At 42.6% G+C, this 26,746-nt stretch overlaps 1 protein-coding gene across 1 annotated transcript in view; it reads left to right on the top strand.

Annotated features, from left to right (window-relative positions):
* Nucleotides 1–26,382, top strand: part of VWA3B (von Willebrand factor A domain containing 3B) — an 88,996-nt gene extending 62,614 nt beyond the window's left edge. Inside the window, exons 22-29 of the mRNA XM_084844397.1 lie at nucleotides 5,148–5,198; nucleotides 7,100–7,319; nucleotides 12,002–12,095; nucleotides 13,712–13,836; nucleotides 17,415–17,552; nucleotides 17,980–18,077; nucleotides 19,547–19,794; nucleotides 25,958–26,382. Of these exons, the coding sequence (XP_084700523.1) occupies nucleotides 5,148–5,198; nucleotides 7,100–7,319; nucleotides 12,002–12,095; nucleotides 13,712–13,836; nucleotides 17,415–17,552; nucleotides 17,980–18,077; nucleotides 19,547–19,794; nucleotides 25,958–26,253 (1,270 nt within the window). The 3' untranslated portion in view covers nucleotides 26,254–26,382. The remainder of the gene's footprint in view (nucleotides 1–5,147; nucleotides 5,199–7,099; nucleotides 7,320–12,001; nucleotides 12,096–13,711; nucleotides 13,837–17,414; nucleotides 17,553–17,979; nucleotides 18,078–19,546; nucleotides 19,795–25,957) is intronic.
* Nucleotides 26,383–26,746: the final 364 nt, after the last annotated feature.

The raw sequence follows: 26,746 nt of genomic DNA, 5'->3' as shown, positions 1-26,746 counted from the left end.
CATGTAGCTAATTGGAGTCATTGGTGATTCTAACCACATGAGAGACTGTTTACCAGGTGTGGCTGGCCTTAGATTTTCTGGCACCTGGATTTACGGGCAGCTGAAACTGACCTGAGCCTACAACCTGGCAGTGGTGAGAAGGGAAGAGTGGGCTCCATCTTGTAGATGTTAAAACAGGGCCAGCCCTCCCATGCAGCAAGGTAAAGTGACCTGCTTCAGGCAGCCGGGGCGTCTGTGGAACAGCCGAAAGCAGGGATTGGTCTTTGATTGGTGCAGCCAGACCTTTCAAAAGTGTTGGCCCAAGTGTGGGGTAGGCACCATTTGGGCTCCACCACAGGCAGCACAATCACTGTGCTTCATCCACATTGGACTCATGTTCTGAAGCATTATTGCCCGAACCATTGGAGGGAGGAGGTGTACTGCATATGCTTGCCCTTTCCCCAGCATCCTCACGGAGGACAGCTCTGCTCCTGACCTTCCTGCATTGAGCAGGAAGCTCTAAAGGGAGATTCTACGTGCAGTCATGTCCGTGCACCTATAAGCCCTATTCACACCTTCCTGCTCAATATGAAATGGCTAGGGGTGGTCGACGCACGTGAGGATATTGGGGGCAGGGAGAGCATGCACCGCCCCTTCCTCCCCTCACAGGTTCAGGCAATAACTCCTGTGTAGGGCTTATAGGGCAGTTTTAGAGATGCCACATATGTGCATAGATGTGTGCACATAGGATATTTACATAGGTACATGTTTTACCTCACCTCTATTTCAGCTCACAGGTGAGTTTTGGAAAGGCTTTGCTGGAGAACTGGGTCTAGGAGAGCAACTTGACAGCAAAGTGACCCAATAAATAGAGAAGGGCAGGCTGCACCAGGCATGGGGAGCAGTATGGCAGGAAGACGTGGGTGGAAGTGGCTGGAGATAAGGGAGAGCGTGATTGCTATTGGACAGCCAGCATCACCCAGAGTGGTTCCATTTTACTGAATGGACCAGTCAATATCAGATCACTGTTTGCTGGTTCCCTCTTGTGCTATCACTGACCTTGGCTAAAATCAGAGTGCTATCTAAACACACAAAACTGGAGTTTTGATTATTAATTAGCATTTGCCAGATCAGGACATACATAAACACAGTACTGAAGATCTGTTCAGCGGTTTATATGCATTATTACTTAGCTGATGGTAAGGTTTTGGAAATAATGTGTGTTTTTTCCTTGATTTTTTTAAACTCTCTTTTGAAGAGAGAAATGCTTATTTAAAAAACTCCACAGCAAAATCCTGATTCGGCAAAAATATAAGGATTTCTTTATTAACTGAAATAGCCAGTATCTCTCCTACTGAGATTTCTCAGTATTTCTTTTGTGGCAATTGTATAGTTTGAGCCCTCCAGCTCCAAAAGAGCATTACAGTTTTTGAAATAGTTGCTGTTTTCCCCATGAGATCTCACCAAGCAGATATATCAAGAGGCCAAGTTTCAATATGGGGTAGTTTGTAAATGATCAAGCAATAACTCTAAATTTCTCTCTGCTGCATCTGTTCAGACTTGTCTGTTATGGCCTGAATGGTGCATTACATTTCCGGGAATTAAATTTGGAAGGGTTGCAGCACAAGTTTCTGAATTGTGATTAGTTAAAAATGTATTTGACAGCTGCTAAATTGCACAATTTGTCTTTGCATACAGAAGCTTTAACAACAACAACAAAAAAGGATGCATGACATTGACTTCCGCTCCCTAGATTAATAATCTAAATGCGGTCGGCATGAAATCTAGATGAAGTAAAGCATGGGGACAACAATAATTTCATGCCTTTTAGAAGGAAAGTATGTTTCTTCCAGGCAGTGAATGAAAACATGCACACCCGCCAAAAGAAGAGATCCTATAGTTGCAAAGAATTATAATGTGGAATAACTGCAGGCATATGAAAACGAACAGGTGGTTAACGGACAAGATGTGCCTGTCAAAAATTAATATCGCAGCATCCTCAGATTTTATGCCTATGAATAAATTAAGGGCTCTGAGACCATGTGACACAAAAATTATCCTGAAGTGCTTTGTTTTACTCTAGAATGCACAAATCCCTCTGGCATGCTGTAGAAGAGCATGCTAGAGGGACGCATTGGTGGTTCAAAGAGAGATGGAGCTAGTCCAGTGCTGCTGCCAAATTCCATCAGGCCAGGGTAAGCCTTACTGAACCTGAGAGATCTGGCACCTAACCCAGAGCTGCTTCATAGGAATAGACCACCCAGAAGATTCCATTCTGCAGCATGTGGTTCTCTGCGTCCTGTACCGGAACTCTTGTTGAATGGCAGGAACTTGTTGATTTACCTACAAGGTGGTTCTGTTTGCTACAGCAGCTGCTGGAATACTCTATTGGGCTCTATTAGGAGAAGACTAGTTTGGTGTCAGAATAATGAAATCAAAGGAAAAGCCCATAGCTCAGTGGAACAGCACATTCTCTGCATGCAGAAACTCATAATTCAAACCCTGTTATCTCCAGTGAAATGGTCAGGTGGTAGGTAATGGGAAAGACCTCTCCTGGAGACCCCAGTGAGCTACTGCCAACCTGAGTGGACATTACTTTGATAGAAAAGCCAATGGTCTAAGTCTGTATAAGGCAGCTTCATATATCCATCCTGTGAAATGTCCTGTATTTTGTGACATGATTTGTCTGGATTTTAGTTTATTGTATTATAGACATTGCTATGGTTAATAGCTTTGACAATAAGCCTGCCTGCCTGCCTGCCTTCCTTCCCTCCCTCCCTCCCTCCCTAACAGCTGGATGGGATCTGGATCAATATGAATCTGATATCAAAAATCCAGTTTATATAGACAGTCTACAGGCTCAGTCAAGTGAAGTCAGTTGCAACTAAAATCTGTTGAAATCAAAAGGAGCGAAGCACTCAAGTCCCACCGATAATCAAAGGGGTATTAGTTCTGGATTACATATTCTGGATTGTGGCCATGCTTCCCTGTGGCAGCATGGGCATTTATGAATAAAAGGCATAAACTGTTTATAGCGCTTCCTCATATCAGTAATTATTATGGGGTTGGATTCAGATTTAGTCAGAGTAGACCCAGCAAAATCAAGTCATGACTAACTTAGGCCCCATTGATTTCAGTGGGTATACTCTTAAGTGTGACTAAATCTGAATCCAACCTCATAATGCTGATTATGAATAAACTAATTAGGACGTATAATGTTCATACACATACTGTACTATTTTAAAGGCAAAACTGTAGAGAACTCTTGCATACTCAGGTATTCACCTTTGCTTTCATCACATGTACGTTCCTCAGTTGTTGGACTGTGGATGGAATCCATTTAGTTCATCCCACTGGCAGATCATCAGTGGAATCGGGAAGGGAGGGCGATTCCTCTTCCCCCTGCAGCTCCCCATTATGCCCCCCAAATCTGCTCCGGAGGGTTGGTAGAGCCTCTGGAGCAGATGGGGGGGCATGGGGGGAGGAGAGGAAGAGAAAGTCTTGGCATGTGAGCGAAAATCTGCTTGCACCATGTTGGTTTCGGCCCCATGTGATGGTACAAAAATATGAGGGTCGGGGCAGGTGGACTGGGGACAATTGGGCAAGGGAGCACAAGCGCTGCTCAATCTGTGTTTACATGATGAGCTGCTCAGAGAGAGGAACCAGCCCAGAACCAGCTGGTCTGTAGGACCAGGTGCAACCTTTTTGGCCCCTTGTGTCATCTGATCCCTGTTGAATTGGTAGCTGCAGTACCTCCTTTTGGCCATGTGCAGTGGTGGTGCAGCTGCAGGGCATCAAGAATAGGCCTGCCCCTCATTTCTTTAGCAAGCTGCTAGGTTGGGGTAGAGAGTAAGGTTCCTGGGTCCTGCTACTAGAATCCCCCCAGTTCTGACCCCTGGAGCCTTACAAGGAGTTCCAGAAGTGTAGCTGCATTATTAGTCTTTTGGAACACAAAAACGAGTCTTGGTACCATAAAGGCTAACCATGCGCACCTAATGTTCACGCAGACAAAAGCTCTTTAGTAAGGGTGCCCAGTATTGCAGATCAACGTATTTATTTATTGTGGTGTGAGACTTTGTAGACAAAAATGTATGAAGTGAACCAAGAGGTATGAAAGGAATTGCTGCACATCTTAGAGTAGGGATGGGGAAAACGTGGCCCTCCAGAGGTTGTTGGACTGCAGCTTTGGTCCTCTATTACCATTGACTCTGCTGGCTGGGGCTGGTGGGAATCGCAGTCCAACAACCTCTGGAGGGCCCTTCAGTGGATAAAACCTTAGCATTGCTTTTCAAGTGTCTAGTCTAGCCTTCTCCAACCTGGAGCTTCCACATGTGTAGGAGTACACCAGGGGTGGGGAACGTGTGGCCCTCCAGATGTTGTTGGACTGCCAACTCCCAGCATCCCCAGCCAGCATGGCCAAAGGTGAGGGATGATGGGAGCTGCAGTTCAGCATCTGGAAAACCACATGTTCCCCATCCCTGGGCTACACTTACAACTGCATGCTGACTGTGGTTGATGGGAGTTGTAGTCCAACCCATCTGGAGAGCACCAGGTTGGGGAAGGTGGTCTAGAATTTCCTGGAAGTTGTTATACATCCTGGCTGGGGATTGGAAGACCCTCCTGTGCAGGTGGAAGACTTCTGTTTGTGCTGATTTTCCCCACCTCTAGTTTCAGCCCTCTGAAAAGTCGATTCTCTAGCAGATCCTCCCAAATTTTGTGCGATGCAACTGTGGCTGGGGAGTCAGTGACCCCTTCACACTTGAGTAGAAGCACCTTTGGCTCACATAGGAGATCTTTGGACCAAGCCGCTGTGTGTTATGTGTAAAACAGCATTGACTCTGGCTGATGTTTAATCCAATATTATGGTTTACATAGATCACTTTGTACTGGATGGAACAACTCCTGCAAAATTCTTGCAGGCTGCACTGGGGATTTCCTCACATTTTCCAATGACCCCGCAGCTATCACATTGTTACTCTGAAAAATGAGTCACCTTTGTTTTCGGAGGATAATTTTGAATTTCATAGTTGGTAAATGAGGACAGTTTCCCAGTTGTGTTCAGAATACAGATTGCTGCAGTTAACTTTTCGAATAGCATGTTCCATTTTATTCAGTGTCGTCGAGCACACTGATGGAACTCTGAAAAATTCTTGTGTTTTCATTTATAGGCGCCTTGATCAAATGATTTGGAGAGCATTACCACAGGAGGAAAAAGAGAAGTAAGATGCTGCCGTCTTTCTTTCCAGCTCAGGATTTTGATTTTTCAAAAGTACTGATGGAAGGGGAACCGCTGATGCCAGGCCCCTTTGGAAATACATCTTGAGTAAAGCATTGTATTCACTGCCTTTTGTGTATCGCTTGTGGCTCCCAGATCCATATGGGGTTTGTAATAATGAGGAGGAAGCTCTGTCTGTGGTGCTCCAATTAATGATGACTGTTTTCACACCTCTGAGGTATCACATGACATTGCATCTCCAGGATGGTGAAAATGCCATACCCCTTCTGGGTCCAAAATCAATGAACCTGGTCTCCATAATATGGCTAGTTGGTAGTGTATGCAAAGTTTGTGCCTAAATAGCATTAATTCTACTGGGAAGGGGAAACTTTAGGAGCTTCCCAGTCTGTGCTTACAAAGTGGGCTTCTCAGATTGAGGAGCCTGCCAGAGTCAACAGGCCTGTAGGACTGGATAGAACCCTTGTGTCATGTGATCCCTGCTGAGCTGGTAGCTGCAGTATGTCTTTCTGGCCATCTGCGGTGTTGTTGTTGCAAGGCATAAGGAATAGGCCTTCCACTCTTTCCTTCAGCAAGCTGCCATCATGGGGTGGGGCAGCCTTCCCCAACCTGGTGCCCTCCAGATATTTTGAATCTCAACTCCCATCAGCCCCAGCCAGCATGGCCAAAGGTTAGGAATCTTGGGAGTTGTAGTCCAAAACATCTGGAGGGCACCAGGTTGGGAAAGGTAGAGAGTAAGATGCCTGGGTCTTGCTATTAGAATCTCCCATTCAAGACCCCTGGAGCCTTACAAGGAATAGCTGAAGAGTAGCTGCATTAGTCTGTAGGAACACTAATGGTAAAGTCCTGTGGCACCATAAAGACAATGAGTACAATCCTAAGCATGTTTGCACAAAAGAAAACTCCATAGTAAAAAGAAGCAGGCATTCCTGCTCTTCCTTGGAAGGCTCTGAGCAACTTGCTTGGAGCCTCCAGTTTTCATGTCTGCTTATCTTTGGCATCAGGTGTTACTAGATAATGCATTTCACCCAAATAATTGTTTTTCTCCCGTAACTGGAAGTGGGATGGTGAATAGGATAGACGTCCACTAAAAGAATATAGATGGGTTTGCCTCAATAGGTCATGTTTTAACTTCTTAAGGATTTTTTCCCCTACATACGTATTAGATTAGCTTGGGTTCCTACACCTTTCCTATGAATTGCTTGAGAATGCATCAGAACTCTTTCCCAAGTTTATTCCTTGAGATATCCCTTTTATGGGGTAATTTGTCCATTCTGGCCCTCTTGATAGTAGCACAGTACAATCAAAGTAAGGATAAGACCTGCCCTGCTGGTCTATCTAGTCCAGCATTCAAGCAGTGGCTGGCCTTCTGCTGCTGGCAGTTCACAAGGGCCCTCCCCTGCTGTTTGTTTCCAGCAGCTGCTATTCAGAGGTATTCTGACTCTGAAAATGGAGGTTCCATTTACCTATTGTGGGCTTAAGAGCCTCCATGAATTTGTCTAATCTTTCTTAAAGATGCTATGAAGTTTGGCATCATTTTTTAAAAAAAAAAATCTGTGCTGTTAACAGCTGAAATTCAATGTGTACAACTTTCCTTGTTACCAACTTGTAAGCTAAGGAGCGCATTCGTGTCAAAGCAGCTGTTAAAGTTACAGAGCATCATCCAGAAAAAAAGGCGATAAACCTACCCCTGTCTCAACATGAAGCACAGGTCTCTGCCACAACATTATTTAGGGAGGCTGCTCCTTGCTATTCTGCAGAGCCCAACGTGGCAAAAACATAGAAATGCTCTACTATTGTAGTTTTTCCTGTTGGTTGAACATGGCATCCACAGTGCTTAGGACTAGGTACATAGGCTCAGAAGTCAAGTGTAACATTTGTGTTTAGGTTTGAAGTGGACCAGCCAGTGTCGTACGTGGACCATAAGGAATCTTTGCTACAGGCCTTAGAAAGTGCAGGTTGGCCCGTCGCACATGATGATGTGATATTGTTAGAAGATGAGATTCTGACAGGATTAACTTATCTACATCAGGCCACTGAACTTCAAGTAGCTTCCAAAGAAGAACCCCAAAGAATCTGCCCACTTCGGATCAGTCCCACTAAAGAGGTAGGGGACTGCTAGAGGTTATTTATTTATTACATTACTATGCCGCCCAACAGCCGAAGCATCTTCATTATCTGCCTCTTTATGAGCCACAAGGTGGCATATATAAAATCAACATAACACAAGAAAGTAATACAATCTAGGAAACAGAAACAAACAACAGTAGAGTACACTATACATTAGCAATGGTATCAAATACTACTTTTCAGATATCCCCATGTATATTGAAATACTGAGTGATTTTTTTAAGGTTGGCAATAGATCTGTTTGATATGAAGTGCTATATGTGTAAAAACAGTGCAGCATTAAAGATGAAAAGGAAACACGGCTCATAATTGTCAGGCTAGTTGCTAAAACAAAGAACTCAAAGGTGGTCTGTCTTGTACTGGTAGCAAGGCTTGTTCTCTGCAAAAAAAATGGTGTAATGTTTCTTTATCGTGAAGAAAAATTTTCTTTGGGAATGTATGCCTAAGGATGCTTTGTGACGGGTGTAGGCAAATGTTCATGCCAGTAACTTTTGATACTATGAAAACGTTGGCCTTTAACTTAACATGGATGTATATTTCCCTAAACCCGAGTATACTTAGGGTGCAAGGAAAACGTAACACATTGGAGTGCAATCCTGTACACACTTACCTGGGAGTAAGATCACTGAATGCAGTGGAACTTACCTCTGATTAGACATGCATAAGATTGCGCTGTTAGTTAGTTTGGCTTTAAATATCATTCAGTTGAAGGAAATAGGCCCCTTTTACTTGGAGAGGAAGCTGTGCGCTGTGCTTTGATTGACTGATGTAATCTGTAATTGAAATGAGCAGTTGATAAATGAAAACTTCTGCCTAGCAGGATTATGCTAAATAATCCATCCAGTCAGAGAAACAAAGACATTATTGAGAGGAGGGTTATTAAAATGCTAATAAATCTTTTTAAAAAAGAGAGTTTTGGTAAGCATAATATAGGAGTTTATATATGGAGGAAAGGCCAGACGTCTGGGAGATGTCCAATTGTGCATTTATTTAGATCGTAAAAAATAAGAATGAAAAGCTCTTCTTTTTGCTGCTGGTTAAACAAAGAGTTGCTTACATTCAAATGGGGAGGGCTTTAAAAATGTGCCCTATCCTGTCACATAGTTCACTGGAATTCCTTCTTGTGGCTTTGTGGTAGGGCCCCTGCTTTGAATGCAGAAGGTTCCAGGTTTGATCCCTGGCATCTCCAGGTAGGGCTGGAAAATTTTGTGCCTGAAATCATGGAGAGTCACTGCCAGTCACTGCAGAGGATACTGGTCTAGATGGACCAATAGTCTGAGCCAGTATAAGGCAGCTTCCTATGTTGCTATATTTTGGTTGGCCTAATTTTGGTTTTAATTGTTGTGAGAGAGCCCAGAGAGCCTCAGTTGTTGGGCAGTGTATAAAAGTAATAAAATAATAATAAAGGTATTACAGCAACATTGTTTTTGGAATTTTTCTCATGGTCAACATGGCTAGCTTTGCTTTTTTGGAATTCCTACGCAAGTGTGCATAGGATTGCAGTTTTAATCGCATTACATAGAAATGGTCAGCACACATACAGCATAATGTAACGTGTGAATAGGACCTAAGAGCTTGGCTGTTAGAATTCGTTGAAAGTAACTTTGGGCAAAACCCTGCCCTTCAAGCTAAAAGGATATAGGATTTATAGGGTATAGGATGAAAAGACCTAGGGCAGGGGAAAGCAACCTGGTGGCCTCCAGATGATGGCCTCACATAACCCCGGCCATTGGCCATGCAGATGGAAATTGTAGTCCAACACATCTGGAGGGCATCAGGTTGCCTATCCCTGACCTAGAGGGATGCTAGTCTGATTTCATTTGCCATCGTGAACATTAGACAACATATGGAGATCATCCAGTGTCACCTTTGCGGTCTACTTTAGTGATTTCCTGTAGGCTTCCCTTTTGGATTCTGATCCCTCAGCACAGCTACCGGTATGTCACAAAGCATTTATTGCATAAGATGCCTCCTCACTGTAAGGTCAGATCAGTGCATCAGTATCTTGCATACTTCACAGCCTCTCTGTCCTTGATCCTCTCAGGAGCGTATCATTCGTTACCATTCTTCTGCAAGGTGGGTCAGAGCTGCACAGGCAACTCCTTTCTCTCATCCTCAACATAACAAATATCTAGGTATGATGTTTTAGATGGTGGGGATCTTGTCCCAGAGACATGAGATCAGAATTGATTGCCCTGGGGTCCTTCCAATTCTACATTTCTTCAACTTTCGTATCTAGAGGATATGTATGTAATCTAAATAAAATAATTAATAATTTAACATAATATCTGGGGCGCTTGATACACCCCCTCAGGTCTTTAATATATGTTTCTTATTTGGATGTATGAAGTGAATAAGCTAGCTCATAATAATCACCTTCCTCCCACATCAGTTTAGATTTCATTTATGCAGTAGCAGAAATATTTCCATGTTTCACTGGCTCATTCTGGATATTTTTTCCTCCTGCTGTCCTGACATAGCAACATATGCTGCACGCCATGATGTGATTAAAACTGTGCAATCACTTATCCTGAGACAACCTGCTTTAGCAGCCTAATCAGAGCCTCATCTTGAGTAATTGCTAATCTGCAACTGTAAAGGTTTAACAGTAAGTGGCAGAAATGCAGGTGGCATTCAAAATTGCATTGAGCTCAGCGTAGAAATAAAATGTTCAAATGATTGCTAGGGTTTTTTTGCTTGTGATTTTGCACTCCTAGATGAATGTACACCTAACTTTTCTTCCCCCTGATGTATGTTATGTTAAAAAAGAGTTGTTTAAAAAGATGATTGGCAGAAGCTGGTATTTTCCCTTGTATAGTAGCAAACATGTATGTACTACTGCTTTCTTGGACTTAAAACTTTTTAAAAAGTCATTTTTTAAAAAAGCACTGATGATCTTATTACAATTTAAAGAAATAGTAATTCTTTATGGGCATCTTTAGTGATAAACTTTCTCTTTAAACCTACAGCTAAGTGAACTTAGTAACCTATGTTAATGTTCAAGGATTGCGTGATTGAACCTGTAGATAGAATTACATTATTGCATTTGAGTGTGCTGATGGATGTGAACATATTTGTTTAAAAATCTGTCAGGCATTCACACACACGAATGATGATCGTGATGTCTTCTAGAAGGCAGAAATGTGTAGGGTAATTACAGATTTTTGCTATGAACAAGATGCAGTGAAAAGTAGAGTTCCTATTTTAGAATAATTAGTCTGTTACCAGTTATCAGTTCAATTTTGTTATCTAGAAAATGACATATTATCATAATTGAAAAAGCCTAGGAGTTAGAACATAAAGGTCAATGAATATTTAGCATTTATATAGCACATTTTCAAGTGTTTGGTGCACTTTGCATATATTATCATAGTGATGAGTAAACGGCCCTGATGAAGAGGTTGCATGGGTTGTCGTCCCATTCAAGTAAATGGATATCCCAAGTAATGGGATCTAAAATGGGATCTAGAAGATTTTCTGTTTCTCTGCAAATATTAGATTCTAGTTTAAGCTAGATTCACTTGCTCACTCATAGTTTTTCTCATGAGAACTGTTTCCCATACTTCAAGGCAGATGCAGCTTTTAACTACCTCTCCAGTTTTGCATACCTTTTAGCACAGGTATGCAAGATTCCACCCTCTCCCCATCCCTGGTCATATATTCTGTTCTCCATCCCATTCTGTTTTCTGGAGTGACTCTTTCTTTCCATGGCCCAGCAATGCATGATGAAGGCAAAACCTTTTTGTTGTTCAACCAAAATGCTATTTCAACCATTTTTATTTCTACAAAAGAAAACTGAAACTGTGTTTCAGAATGTGCAGACATAGGTATCTGCTTTATACTGGGTCAGACCATTCAGTTGGTCCATCTAAGCATATTACCTGATCTGACTGGGGGTGATGGGAGTTGTAGTCCAACATATCTGGAGGATCCCAGGTAAGGGAAGGATGATCTAAGCAAATTGTCTGATCCCATTCTCTGATTCCTCTGACACTGTTCTTCCCCAGCTTTGTTACCAGGGATCTTTGATATTTCAAATGCTTGAGTAGACAGTGCATCCTGTGTATGTCTGCTCAGAAATAAGTCCCATTAAGTTCAGTGGGGCTTACTCCCATGTAAGTAACCATAGGACTGTACCCTGAACCAGGTATCTCCTGTATGAAAAGCGTGCACTCCACCACTGGGCTTGAGACTCATAGCTGACTAATAATTCATTCTGAGAGCTGAAAATAGCGGTTGCTACATAACACCTAACACTTGAGTTGTAAATAAAAGGAGTAGTAACCAGTTGGACACTACTGCTAATGTAAATTATGTTGTGCTAGCATTAGGGACCTCTAGTGCAGCACCAATAGTATCAGCTGGCAGAAGAGGTTTTCTGGAGAATCCTGTCATGTCTGCCAATGCTATTGGCTTTGTGCTAGAGGTCCTTTACACTAGCGCGATGTAATTTATGTTAGCACTAGTGTCCAGTTGGATAATGCTCTTGGTTTCATGCACATTGCCCACTGTATGTTCTTTGTTTTCTGTTGATATTGTCCACTCATGATAGATATCCCAGCAATGGGAAGAAACCCTCCAGCCCCCCCACCCCCCTGCCCTGGTCTAAATCTAAATCTGTATATCTATGTAACACAGAAATTTCCATCAAAATTACAGGCAAAGAAGCAGCAGCACAAAGGAAAGATGTTTGATGCTCTCAAAGGCAAAAAGGTCATTGCAAGGTCAGAAAGCACAGGATTTTATTATCCAGGTAAATGCTGTCAGCATGGTAAACAAACAAAAATTCATTTGGTTTAGAAGGCCCAGTGTCAAAACCTGGTATGTAACTGTATGTCAGGGGTAGGCAACTTGAGGCCCCCCAGGTGTTTTGACCTACAGCTCCCATCAGCCAAAGCCAGCATAGCCAATAGTGAGGAATGATATGAGTTGCAGGCCAAAACAACTGGAAGTCTGAAAATTGCCTGTACGTGCTGCCTCCGGTTAGTGAGGGAGCACAAGGTCACCAAGTATAACATTTAGCTAGCACTGCAGAAACTTGACATACATGGCAATGCTGGCCCAAGTGTTTAGCATCTTTCCACAAGGAGCCAGTGTGGTGTAGTGGTTAGAGTGTTGGACTGGGACCTGGGAGATCTGGGTTCTAGTCCCCTGTCGGCTATGAAGCTCACTGAGTGACTTTGGGCCAGTCTCTGACTCTCAGCCTAATCTGTCTCAAAGGGTTGTTGTGATGATAAAATGGAGAGGAGGAGGATCTTGTAGCTGCCTCGGGCTCCTTGGAGGAAAGGTGGGACATAAATATAACAAATACATACATACAAACGTCAAGGGGATTTGTGTCAGTGTTCTGCAAGAATTGTGAAGATTCTGAGGAATGGGTGTTGCTAGTTGTGTGTGTTTTCAGAACTTGGAAATCTTGGCAGTGTACAACAGGGAAAAGGAAAGGGATGCACGGATGTGTCAGAGGCACCTATTTGTGTGAAATCTGGCTTTGAGGCTTGGAAACGGCACAGAATGAAGACATTTTCCCACTTATAGTTGGAATTGCCAGCCGGACCCCCTTTAGTTTCCAACTCTTAGTACTGCTTGCATGTTTTCATGCTTTTCCTCATGTCCAATAGCCCAGTATTGCAGGCTGTCTGAGGCAAATGTCTCTCTTTTCCCTCCAGAGGGAAGCAGTCCATTGCTGCAGTAAGTCCTAACATGACTCTCAGATGGATCTTAGAAGAATTAGAAATTATGCCATACTCAATTTGAAATAGATTGGCCTTCTAGAGGTGTTCAGGCAAACACCCCTCACACCTGCTGGCCATGCCTCCCACTGGCTGTGCCTTTGGTGAGCAGGAGAAAGGGCTCCTAGATGCTACCAGTGCATGTGCACAGGGCTCTTCTATGTGAGGGGGATATCTTGGGCCACACCCCCTTGTATAGAGGAGCTATACACACATACCTTGGTACACGCCTAGGGCCCCCTTTCACACTTGCCCAGTAAAATACCTCGGGAGACTCCCATCCCCCAGGCTTCAGCTGAACACTCATCAAGTTACAATCGCTGGAGCTATGAATTCATGAAACTTCCTTATACTAAGTCAGTCCCAGTGGAATCTACTTTTGAGTGACAGCCTTTTCCCAGCATTTCTTCTTAGGCAGGAGCCTTTCCCAGCTCTATTTCTTGAGATCTTTTTAAATGGAGATGCCAGTGACTGAATGTAGGACCTTCTGCATTCAAAACATGTGCTCTGTCACAGAGCTTCCCTAAGAACTGTAGGTTAAAGGATATGTGGATTTCTTTCACGAACTCTAAAACAGAGCATGTGATCTGAATCATGGATTCATGGATTCTGCCCCCTCCCCATGTCTTTCTTTTAGGGACAGTAATAAGAAGCATCACTCCTTTTTACGCACTTGTAGATTTTATTAAAGGGCACACTGAGATTGTACCACTGAAGTTCCTTATGCCTGTGGGGGGTGCGATGCCTTGTCCATCCTTGCAAGTAAGTATTTTACTGTTTCTTAAGAGAGTTCATGTTTTCTGTTACATTTAGGCAGTGTCTGTGTGGCACTCCCTTTTTTAAAAAAAGGGGACATATCCTTTATTTTAGTACATCCAATTTGCATGGGCTGTATGGATTCAAATGGGACCAGAGCGAGTTGATTTATCTATATGATGAATGGTCCACTGTTCAGTGCAGGGGTTTCCTGTGCCATATCTCATGGTGAAAGGGAATGGGTAGGTCCCATGTGGAGCTCAGCTATAAGAACATAAGAGCCCTGCTGGATCAGATCAAAGGCCTACCTAGTCCAGCATTCTGTTCATACAGTGGCCAACCAGCTGTCTGTGGGGGGACCCGCACACAAGACACGAGTGCAACAGCACCCTCCCACTCATGTTTACCCGCAACTTGTGTACATAGGCATACTGCCTCTTATACTGGAGGTAATGTCTAAAGTTTAACCATTGTGAGTGAATATCACTGTAAGCTATAAGCTTGAAAACTTCCAGGAAAACCACTTTTTGGGGTGTCCGGGCAGACATGGCAGCCCTGCTGTCTTTCCTGAAAGGAAGCATTTCTCCTTAATTATGTGTGTATGGCTACAGTTCCTCAGTAGAGTAGGAAGGGTACTCTGTAGGTGGTCAGAGTTACTTTTCCTTTATGGTTTAATATTATATTTGGTTCTTTCATGAAGGGCCACTGTCACAAATGGGAGGGCATGTTGCTAAGCACCAAACTAAATGGCACTTGTAATGCGTGGATGCATTTCACAAATCTGCTTATTTAAACTTAAATAAGCAGCCATTGGGTGGGGGTGGGAGATCAGGATTTGGACCAGGGTGCATGGTGAGGGTGGATTTAATTCTTTCCCTCCCCACACGGCAATTCATCTTGGGAGGAAAGCTACCACAGATGCCAGCTTCCTTCCCAGAGCTAATAGTAGCTAGTGGACAGGGGAATTTCATTGGTACCATAGCATGGGGTGTGTGTGTGTGTGTGTGGTAGGTTAACCCCTCCTCACCACACGCTGCAGTACCATTCCCGATCCTACTGCCCAACCCTCCTGCAGTTTAAATAAACAGGTATACGAACAAAAGCCTTAAACCACTCAGGACCAGGATACTTAAGAGATCACCTGTTCAGTTGCTATGCTCATCAGGAGATACCCTCCTGGCACTGCCTAAGATATCAGAAGTCCAGTCCATGATGATTCAGAATAGGGCCTTTAGTATCACAATGCGCACTCCCTGGAACTCCTTACAAATACAATTTAGACCAGTGCCAACCCTTCTGGGTTTTGGGCACCTACTGAAAACATGCTTGTTTCAACAAGCGTTTCCAGAAAAGTAATGTCTTTCGCATATAGTAATAATACATTACTGGTGTATAATATACCATATTTAAATATGATCTTTTACTGTACTGTTTTGTGCATCTCTTAGAAAATTCTTTTTAATGTAAGCAATTCATAAATATGGTTAAATAAAATAAATAATACTGTCTAGTTTGTCCCTAAATGGTCATGGTTAAAAGAAGAGGGGATGGAACTAGAAGACCCAACAGTACCTGCAAGATATTTTTGTAAGGCCACTACTTGCCTTACCACATCTTCTTCCCTATTTTCACTTTAGCACTGAACTGGGAGAGTGAGACATTTGTGAGCACATGAGACACATCCTCCTTCTTCTTGAACTGCTGTACACATAAAGCACAAATTGACAGATAGAAGTGATTATAGGCATCATGAGTGATAGGGAAATTGCCTCTTGTGAAATAGTGGTTCTATAGTTGCTCAAGTTGGTCTTGATATTTCATGGCTAATGTTGATTGATTAATGTTAAGAACATAAGAAGAGCCATGCTGGATCAGACCATGGGTCCATCTAGCATTCTCTTCACACAGTGGCCACCCAGCTGCTCATGGGAAACTCACAAAGAGAACGTGAGTGCAACAGCACCCCCCCGCCCAGGTTCCCCGGCAACTGGTGTACATAGGCATACTGCCTTTGATACTGGAGGTAGCACAGAGCCATCAGGACTGGTAGCTTTATCCTCCAATATTTTGTCCAATCTCCTTTTAAAGCCATCCCAAAGTGGTGGCCATCACTACATCTTGTGGAAGTGAATTCCACAGTTTAACCATGTGCTGTGTGAAGAAGTACTTCTTCTTTTCTCTCCTGAATCTCCTACCAATCAGCTTCATGGGATGACCCTGTGTTCTAATAATATGAGTGAGGGAGAAAAATGTCTCCCTATCCACTTTCTCCACACCATGCATAATTTTGTACATCTCTGTCATGTCTCCCCTTACTTGCCTTTGTTCTAAGCTAAACAATCCCAGCTCTTGTAACCTTCCCTCATAGGGGAGTTGCTCTAGGCCCTTGATCACTTTAATTGCCTTTTCTGGACTTTTTCCAACTCTACAATGTCATTTTTTAGGAGCAGTGACCAGAACTGTACACAATATTCCAAGTGTGGTTGGATTATTTTCATTTTTTCCCCTAATTTTGTCTAACATCATTGTTAAGGCAATGTGTTTAGCTAAGCGGACATTTGGGACAATTCACTTTCTAACTACACATCGCCATGTGTAGTATTAACTGTTGTCTGTTTTACAATGCAATCCTATGCATGCCTGCTCAGAAGTAAATTCCATTGAGTTTAGTGGGGTTTACAGCCAGGTAAGTGTGTATAGGATTGCATCCTTACTGGATAAGAACATAATCATCCAGTAATTCCTTTTCTTAAATAAATAGCCACTCAACCCAAACCAAGGTGGATTGTAGTCATGTGCAGAACTGCAGCCCCTGTTTCGAACTGCAGCCTCTAGTCCAGGGGTTGGCAGAAGGTAGCTCTTGACCGGATGCAAATGTAGATCTCTGGATGATCAGTAAGGATTTCTGACTGAAAATTGTTTTAACATTAGCAGTGGTGAAATGACCCCGCACCCTAAATTATATTCTGAAATGAGTCTGGAGGTAGCCAGGAGTGGGGTTTTGGGTGGAAGGACTGTGAGCTTCCTTCAGTTCTAGTATTCAAAAGGGTTTCCTGAGCTCAAACTTCTTTAATGCTAAGTGTATGTCTCTTACACTAGGCTCCAGTTGGTGGATCTCGGGGTTCTGGTAAAAAACAAAGTAGATCACACAAGCCTGAAGTCTGTCCCCGCCCCCTCTAGTCTTCTCTTGGCTGAATCAGTTTGCCTAACATGTGTTTACAGAATTACACAAGCAATGTTTTATTTCCAAAGCTTATTAAATAAAACCTAGGTTAAGTTGACATATTTTTAATGGAGATTGCTAAACACTAAGTAATTCTTCAATGTGTAAGTGCAAATTGTACAGGGACTAATACAGCCATAGCACTTCTACTGCTGCTTCTCAAGTGGATAAAGTCTGGATTTATGCCTCTTGGATGCCTTGGGGAGGACAATTTCAACAAGAGAATAGGCACTGGTGGAAATTCCTAGTTTCACATGGTATACTTGCATTGTCATCTCTCTTAATATTACGAGGATAAGACCTTGGGATGGTTACATTTTAAAATGGGTGTGCTCAGCCCAACTCTTCTCTGGTTCTACAGGTTGGAGACTATGTATTTGTCAGAATTAGGAAACAATTGGGAGAAGAGCATTATGTACCTGGTGTTGTCGTAGCAACACCAAATAAAGCTGATTCAGATGATAAACTCTACACTGTTTTGAAATACAACAACCGAAAGGTAGGTAAGCCAGGCAAGTTGACCTGTAGACCAGCACACTTTCCTTCCAGTCTGCTTTGACTGACAGGAAAAATGAGCAATCAGCATAAGAAACATACATAATTAATAATATGAAACGGTTGTCCAAAATAATGCCACTTTTTATTTTAATGTTCCTCTCACTGACCTTAATTTTTACCCTGAAAAAAACATTCATTAATTAACATTTATTTGAACACCACTAACTGTCTTTCAGTGCATTCTGCTATATTTTAAATTCTTCTAGAAACTTATCCTTTATCCATTGTACCTTTAAAAGAAGCATTACAGTTCATAAACTTACATCATTTTTCTTTAAGTACAAACTTTTTTCATTTGAATTATTGATTTGGCAATTTAAAAGTCACTGAGTTTAAAGGGATAACGAATGTTGGTTTTGTTACTGCAGGACCATTGTGTACGAAATGGGCTTATTAAAATCAGTCAAAGAAGATATACCTGTTCCTGCTGCTACATAAACATGACCCGGATGATGGATTACCTCATGTGAGTATGGATTATCTCATGTGAAAATGTATATATGCATATACATGTAAGATGAGATATGTATAAACCAATGCTACAAGTTAACTTCCAGGAAGAGTGATCAGCAGTAATGCTGCTTTTAGAAAGAAAGAACTGTGCTCCTGACTGAAATGACCCCCTGCCCCCACCTTGAGCTACAATTTGCACTGGGTGGTAAGCATCAATCGGTGCCAATGAAAGTTTCCCTCTGTGGCAAATAGCAGCTCGTGTGTGTGTGGTGTGTGTCATTTTTGTTGGGGCCACTGGAGGGGGGAAGGGTTAAACTCTCTCTCCCCACCTCCTATGGTCCTGATACCGCTTGGGCTTTCGCTTGGCTGCTATTTACATTTTTAACAGCATAATCCTGTGCCTGTCTACTCAGAAGTAAGTGCCACTGAGTTCAACAAGATGTAATCACCAGTAAGTGTTGGTGTGTAGGATTGCAACCTAAAAAAAATTACATCAATTGAATTCACACAATTAACGTCGTATCGTGTTTGTCTCTTAAATAGGGACAAGGGTGACGATTGCAATATAGCCATATAATAGCAAAGTCAAAGTGAGCTCTTAGTGTCATCATAGAAATATGAACAAGGAGTCAAAGTAATGTATGCCACAAAACACTGAGCTTTGCAAATTATATATCTATATATCTATATGTATGGTTGAATCCAGAGATGCACAAGTGGAAGAAATCTGGCAGTGGTGCTGCTCTTTGAACAGTTGTGCAAGAGCTTGTGGAAGGCATGGTGAAATGCTGCATAAGATTGTGCAATACCTTGTGCTAGCAAGTATCTTGAGATGTTGGCAAGAGACTGTGCAATGCTTTGTGCAAATAGAAGCTCAACTCTGGATTTCAGTTATTTTTTTATTGTACAAGACTCTTGCACTAAGGCCTTGGCCCTTGCAAAAAGGTACCTCTGGATCCTGCCCATGGTGTTTTTGTCAATCTGCTAAAAAAATAAAATCAGATATAATTGTAATGGATGATATTTCTAGTTCCTGGTAGCAAGAGCTCTTTACTGAAATGCGCCCTCTCCCAGTATTGTCTGAGTTGCTGTGATGTCATGGAATGCACATTGACTGTGAAATTAAACTGCCAACACCTAGAGAGACCTAGAGAGAGAAAGGAGTTGTGTGGTGATTGTAGGAACGGTGCAGAGAGATGAGATAGAAGCAGTATTGCAATACGAACTGTTAGGCTGTTTGTGTATGAATGGGGATGTGAAACATAAGCGTGTATCAATGGAGAATGTGTGTGATGAGGCATGAGTGGTATATATGAAGAGTGTGTGAATAGAAAATGGATACAGAGAAGGTATTACAAACAAATATTTCATTGAATATTGCAGGTTTCTATTTGTTGTCATATCTTAGAAAAAAATAGCTGATGAAATATTAGATGTGTCGTGTCTACCTGCACTCAGTTAATCTCCTGCTTTGAATTTTAGACCTAACATAAATATTGTGAAGCACTTCCACAGAGCACTCCCAGCTGATGAGAGAGAAAGAAACACGATATCTGTAGGCGGGGATTGGAAGAAGAGGAACAGAAAAGGAAGAGCTAAGAGCAAGAAGAAGCATTACAAAGAACAGGCTTTATCGGACTCTGATGAGATGTTGTTTGTCCCCAGAAGGATGATGAAACGGAGAGAAAATAGTTCATCGCCACCTCCTCATATCAAAGAAGGAAGTGCAGGTACAATAAGTAAGCAGGAGCAACAGTTCAGTGAGGCCATAAAATCAGACATGTCCGAGATGGAGCAGTTGCATTAGGTCCGTTGATCTATCACCTGCTCCATCTTTTTTTTATAGCTTTGCTTAGCTGTACATATTTCGGATTCTGTTGTTTCTTTTGGTGAATTTTTGGTTCCATAGCCTAAGAGGTCTGACTGATCAGATTCTATGTTTTGTTTTCTGCATATGTAATCTGTCGCAAATCATTTTTTAAACATTTGGGACATATTCCCCTTCTGTTCTATTCATTTTCATACAGCCAAATGATTCATCTTGAGCTCTTTCAAGCTTTCCTTGTGACCTGCAGTAATTTGGGATGACTTGTGATAGGCTCTCCCAAGGTTTTTTTTTTTTTTTTTAAACAACAACCATGAGATGAGGGCTCTGATTTGACCAGAGGAGAGGGGTGTTTTTAATCCTTGCCTCCTGTGCCATTTTCCTGTTCGAAATCCTACCCCACTGAAGAAACACTGAGGCTCACAAGAAAGAAAATACAGATACCATCTTAGCTCCTATGTTATGTGTGGTTTGATACCTATGATTCTGCCACCAGTCATACCATGTTTTTATAGATAGAGACTGAGTGATGTCCTTCCTTGGCAAGTACAAGTGATGCCAGCTTCCATTTATATCCCCTAGGCTCATTTTCCTCTATCCAGCCTCATTAAGAACTTGGTTGTTCTTTATTATTGCCTTTAAAACTTTTTTTGCACAGTACAGAGCAATTGAAATTTTGGGAAAGTGCCTAAAGATTAATATGGTGTGCATCTTTAGAAGGGAGGCATTTGCCTTCGTTCTCCTTTGAGCAAGGAAGCTTTACGATGTTGCTGTATTGTGTTCCTGATAAGCACAAGTCTGATTCACACATGCACACTAATGGCACAGTGTCTCATGTCTGATGTGTGATTTGTGATCCACTCTGTTCCAATGTGTGCCAGTCGTGGCTTGCCATGGCACTTACCAAGTGATGGACATGTATATGTGCACTTGGAATGTACAGTTCTTTCCCCCTTGTATGAGTATTCCTCAGAGATCAATCTGATCTGTTGGATAGGAAGACCAATATGAGTTAGAGCAAATTCGAAAGATATATATTTTGGGCTAAATACCTTTTTGTAAATCATGGTTTACTGTCAATAATATGTCATTTAGGGCACAATCCTATGCATGTTTAGACAGAAAGAAAGTCCTACAGCTCCCAGCATGTCCCAGCCAGTAGGACTTTTTTCTGTTAAAACATGCACAGGATTGTGCCCTTAGACATTAAGCCCTCTTATAATGTGTTCTGTGTGAGCAGACCCTTTTCATTCACCAAAGATTCTCTTGATACTTTGGAAATATTATGCATGTCAGGAAATGTGCAAAACAAGAAAAATAAAATCGAACAGATGATGCCTATCTGATCGTTTAATTGGCCTGTAATAATCTGTATTAATGGTAAACTGACAGAGTGATATTCAAAGTACAGATACGCTGAGATTGTTCTGTCACATTCACACAATAACCCAGTTTGGACGATTAAACAACTCATGGTTTGTTCACCGTGGATTGTTTGTGAGCACACGGCAGCAAGTGAGTGTACTGGCTCCCACCCGCCCACTTTCCTTTTGCTAAACAACCCTGGAACCCTGTTCCTGGGCTGTAGTCCATGACATCTGAACCCAGAACTCTGGGTTGTTGCGGGAGAAACAACCTAGAGTTTTAACCCATGCATTGTTCTTGGGTTAAACTCTGGGTTGTTTCTCTCTCAACAACCCAGAGTTCCGGTTTCAGACATCATGGTTTCAGACATGGGGCATTCCTGGGTTGTTTAGTGAAGTGGAAGTGGGTGAGAGGTTGCACATTTGCTTGCTCCCGCATGCTCACAAATAACCCACAGTTAACAAACTGTGAGGTGTTTAATCATGTGAACCAGGTCAGTGCGTCTTTATATGGGATATACATTGTGAAAATAATTCCTGCTGGTAGCACTGTCTTCAGAAGCTAGCCAGAATTACTATGATGAATGGTGATAGTGGCTTTCTTCAAGATAAAGCACTAGCTACCACTCTTGAATATTCTATGGAAGTGCTGGATAATATAGATTTTAAAATACTAATCCACAAACCAATGAACTCTTATCTAAAGTAGACTTTTTGATTAAATGTGTGCAGCTTCCATTTACTTGATTAACTGGTAATTTCCAATCCAGGGCGTAAAGACTAGCACAATTATTGTTAGAATAATTTCCTTTTATTATACCATTCCCCTTGTTCTTGTTAGTTTGGGAATAGCTATACCTCTTCTATACCTATCTTTGTTGGTATAGCTCCTTCTCATGAGCCTTCCATTAGTGTATATTGTATGTATAAATCATAAGGTAATGCTTCAATAAAACAAGATGAATAAATATTTCAGTGTGCATCCATTGTCATGATTGCTTTTAAATATTTTTATGTGCAAAATGTTACAGATTTTATTTTTCTAAATTCCAGAGGACTTCCCTTTCTTCTGATTTTCATTTATTATCCCCTTGAATTGTTGTTTAGGCTTATTCTGAGTATTCTATGACTTTTTGGCATTAGTGAAATCCAATGAGGCTTCTGTAAGCCTTCGACATTCAGGGGAGACAAGGATGCTTATTCTAAAAAAGCACATGTAAGATTGATTTTAAAGTCAAGTTGGACAAAGTCATGTTGGCCTGTGGCCCAAGGGAAGGCTAGAGTATTCCTACAGACACATGGGTGTTTTTATAAGGTGGCTGGAGGACAAATGGTTTTGCAGTGAAACAAAAATGGTTGAATTAATCCATCCTGATTCCAGGGGCCCATCTCATTCCTCTTTTTACCCAAGACATCCCTTAGCTTTTGGACAAGGCTGTGATAATGTTGATAACTGAGTATTCCGATCTGCTGGTCATGGTTTGTTAAATAGGCAGATGGTTCTGGCTCATTTAGGCTTGGCTCTTACCATTTATGGCAGCTGTAATCCAATCAAAGCCTCTGTGCTGGGTTTTTTAATTTAAAGCATAAAGCTGGGCCTGGCTTCTCCGTAAATATGCTCCCCCTCCTAGCACCCTCTCTCTACATTCAAATAAAAGTTGAAAACCAACAAGGAGATCTTTCTTAGTGGAGAGCAGATCAATGGGAGGGGTGTATGGTAGTTCATAGTAAAGTTATTTTGGGCCAATGCAGTTTCTATGCAGATACTAGGAAGCGTGAGACAAATGATGTTACTTTTGTTCTTGTTGCTGCTGATAAACCTTCTCAAAAAGAATATGTACTCTATGGAGATGGACCAGCAGTGCCTTTCTCTGATGCTGTGGCATTTGTACATTTAGCTCAGTGCACCAATATAATTAAATGTTGCTGCCAGATTGTCACAGCTGCTTCTTAAAACCTTTCAAAATAAGCTTTCAGGATATGTTTATACATGGGGCTCTTTAGGCTGCTTTTCTAAATCTGGTGCTTATGACCCTACTGAGCATATTTTAACGTGTTGATTTCAATTTAATTTGACAAAACTGCCTGAAAAGAGCTAAGCTAAGCTTGTCTCCTGGATGCACTGGTGCGAAAGGAACTGCTATGATGACCTCTGTTCTTGCCATCTCTTCACAATACTAGAGATGGATAAATGTGTTCCATTTTTGTAAAATACATTTTTTTGTTAAATGGTTTAGTTGCTGTCACTCGTCATTCACTATTTTGTCTTCTGAAGGGTCTGCATTAGCCCCAGTTGAGAGGTCTTGGGTTATTTGTCATCCAGTTAGTGCACTTTTGTGCTTTCTTGTTCTAAAGAGATGGTAACAAACAACTTGAACATGGAACACCACCGTGAAATAGCATCTGTTGTTGTGTTTGTCTTAACATCTGTGCTGGAGGTTTCTGTGGCATCAGTGCTTTCAGATCATCAATAAGTGATCCAGCAGTTCTGGGTCCACTTGAGGACTCCAGTGTACCAGAGGTGCTCCACATGAGGAGGGGCCACCTCATTCTCTTCTGATCACATCTGACAGATGTTCCACATGCTCATTGAGGAGGCCTGTCCAGAGCTTTCCCTGATGTTGAGGGAAAGCTCTGGGTGACTCTTGGAATTTCAGAGCAGGAGTGGGCAGACCTCAGGCTTGTGGGACCTACTTTGAGTTTTTACTAGAACTCCAAGGTTCACCAACCTGAGCCAGGTGCAGAATGGTGACTCGAGGTGGAGCCAGTTACCGTCTGCGTCCCATAAGCCATACACTGGAACAACCTGCCACTGGAACAACCTGCATGTACCAGTGCAAATCTGCATCTGAGTTACTATGGATTGGAGATTTGAATGCAAATTGCTGTACAAAGACCTGGTTGCCTGCAAAGGCAACCAATTAATATCCATATTTTTTTTACAGGAGAGGAACACTGAGGATGATAAGTGATTACTACAGGGGTGGGGAATGTGTGGCTTTTCAAATACTATTGGACTGCAATTCCCATCAGCCCCAGCCGGCATAGCCAAAGGTAAAGGATGATGCGAGTTGCAGTCCAACAACATCTGGAGGGCCCTACATTCCCCATCCCTGGGGAAGGCCAGCCATTGCAGAGCAGAAAAAATACTTGCCATTTTACTAGCTATTGTTTACATTATTGGGAGTCAGAAGAACCTTTGCTGACCTACTGCAAATCACCCAGAGATCCCAATCTACCTTTTGCCCACCCTTGGTTTAAAGCAGGGGTGCACAATGCAGTCATGGTGGGGGACCAGATTGCCCCCTACCAGGCCCTATGTGGGCCAGATGATGTCAGTGGGCATGGCCACACCCACTGATGTCATCCCTGCCACCCATTTCAGCATTCTCTCTGCTGTGAGCAGCACAAAGTTCTGTGCTTCTCTCAGCATGGAGTAAGGGACTTGGCTGGCACTGGGAAGAGCAGCTGCTCCTCCCAGAACCAGCCGAGTCCCTGGCTTTGTGTGGCACCCAGCATCTTGGAGGGCTTGGAGGCCAGACTACTCACTCTGAAGGAATCCCAGCAGGCTCCATGGGATGGGGGTTCTGCACCCCTGTTTTAGAGCATAGCCAGTGTTTTTTAACTACAAATCGGTCCATGACAATGTACCACCTCTCTTGTAATTTCCCCCCTATGCAAGACTATTATTTAATGTGAAGAAATGTTTCAGAGAGCCTGATCCTATTCAGTGCACAGTATACATGCCGACTCAGAAGTAAGTTGCACTGAGTTAAATAGAACTTATTTCCAGGTAAGTGTGCATAAGGTAGCAGCCTGAAGCAGCTTTGCATTCAGTAATAAGTTCTGGGTAGGGAGAGGGGGAAGAAGTGGACTTTAATGGGAGTTGCAGGGACTGTCTTTCTTCTGTCTCCTGCTGGTATTGTTTTCCCAGCCTTTGCTGGAAGCTTTAACAGCTTAATCCCCTTCTCCTGCTCTTGTGGTGTTTCATATGAAATTCCTCATCCCAAGTCACTACATATGTGCTTTCTTAAACTTGCCTGTTTGCATCTTTAGCCATCAGTGGATCCTAATTCATAGTCTCAATGCTGGCTGAGGGCCCTTGGCAAGACCCTTGGGCAAAACACCTTCCATGGACTTCCTCCCTCAGTGAGTCTGCCTTCTCACGACCATCGTCACCAGCTGCTATTGCCCCTCGTCCTCTTTCCCATCACTGCCACCACTTACTTTCTTGACTGGTGGAGAGCCAGTGAGCCAGGTGGTGCTGGCATCTCCTGCTCCTCCATTTCACCACCACCACCACTACCACCACCGTTGTCTGCACCAGGGCAAGAGGCAAGGGAATAAGCAGATTGCAACAGTGGAGAGGAGGAGCAACTCCAGGGTTGGTGATTTGAAACTAAAAATATATTCATTTTTGTTCTTTACTGTGTGTGTATCTCTATATATATGTCTATATCATCACCTCTAAAAATCTGCCCATTGCAGATTTTAAGATTGGGACAAGTCGTCAGATGATGACTTGTGTCTTTTCACATCTGTGGTCACTGGTGCCCAATCACTTAATTTTTAAAAAAAGTAGGTGGACAGTTTGTTGTTGCTGGTGTGTTCTGTTGTTTTTGTATGTTTACCAGGCAGAGTGCCTGTTTCATTGAATCTCACCAAATCCTTCACCTTCTCTCCTAACCTCTTCTTTGCCAGCAGCTGCTTATCCTGGCTCGCCGCGCCGTCATTCTCTGCGGCGTAGAAAGCAGTGGCTGCCTTCAAACTCTTCCGAGTTCAGGCTCCCTAAGAGTCTCCGTGGCTCTCATGGTACTTCTATGCGGCAGCAGAGCGCCCCTCATCTTGTTAGCAACACTTTCAACAGTAGCAGCAGCAGCAGCAGCAGCAGTAGCAACGACGTATCCCTTTCAAGCATTGAGCAGGTGGAAGAGTTGGCAAGACGTCTCCAGCAGTACCATATAGCTCAAAGGAAAGGCCACCCTGCCGGTTGCAAATAAAACATGGCACAAGTGGTGAACCAGGAGGGTGGGGAGTAAGTCGTCAGTTATGAAACTGTATTATATCCGTACTAAATAAACCATTTAATTTGATATTAAACTTTTAATATTAAAATGATACACCATCACAAGATCTTTGTAAGGAGATCTTTTAAAATCTGGCCATGTGATGAAAGCAAAATACCTTATGTATAGACACAGAGTACAGCAGCCACGTAAGCACGTGTCCCAAATCTGCATAGGTTGTCTGCTTGGACTTCCGAAAGGCTTTTGACAAAGTCCCTCACCAAAGTCTCCTGAGCAAACTTAATAGTCATGGAATATGAGAAGAGGTCCTCTTATGTTAAAACAAAAAGGGATTGTGAGCCAGTGATAGAGCCAGTGTGGTGTAGTGGTGAGAGTGTTGGACTGGGAGTCGGGAGATCCGGGTTCTAGTCCCCACTCGGCCATGGGAGCTCACTGGGTGACTTTGGGCCAGTCACAGACTCTCAGC

This window comes from Heloderma suspectum, chromosome 3 (genome assembly GCF_057233095.1).
Source record: "Heloderma suspectum isolate Gila_16-S chromosome 3, 16-S_ref, whole genome shotgun sequence".
Classification (NCBI taxonomy): Eukaryota; Metazoa; Chordata; class Lepidosauria; order Squamata; family Helodermatidae; genus Heloderma; species Heloderma suspectum.
This window is presented reverse-complemented; position numbering and strand designations above follow the sequence as displayed.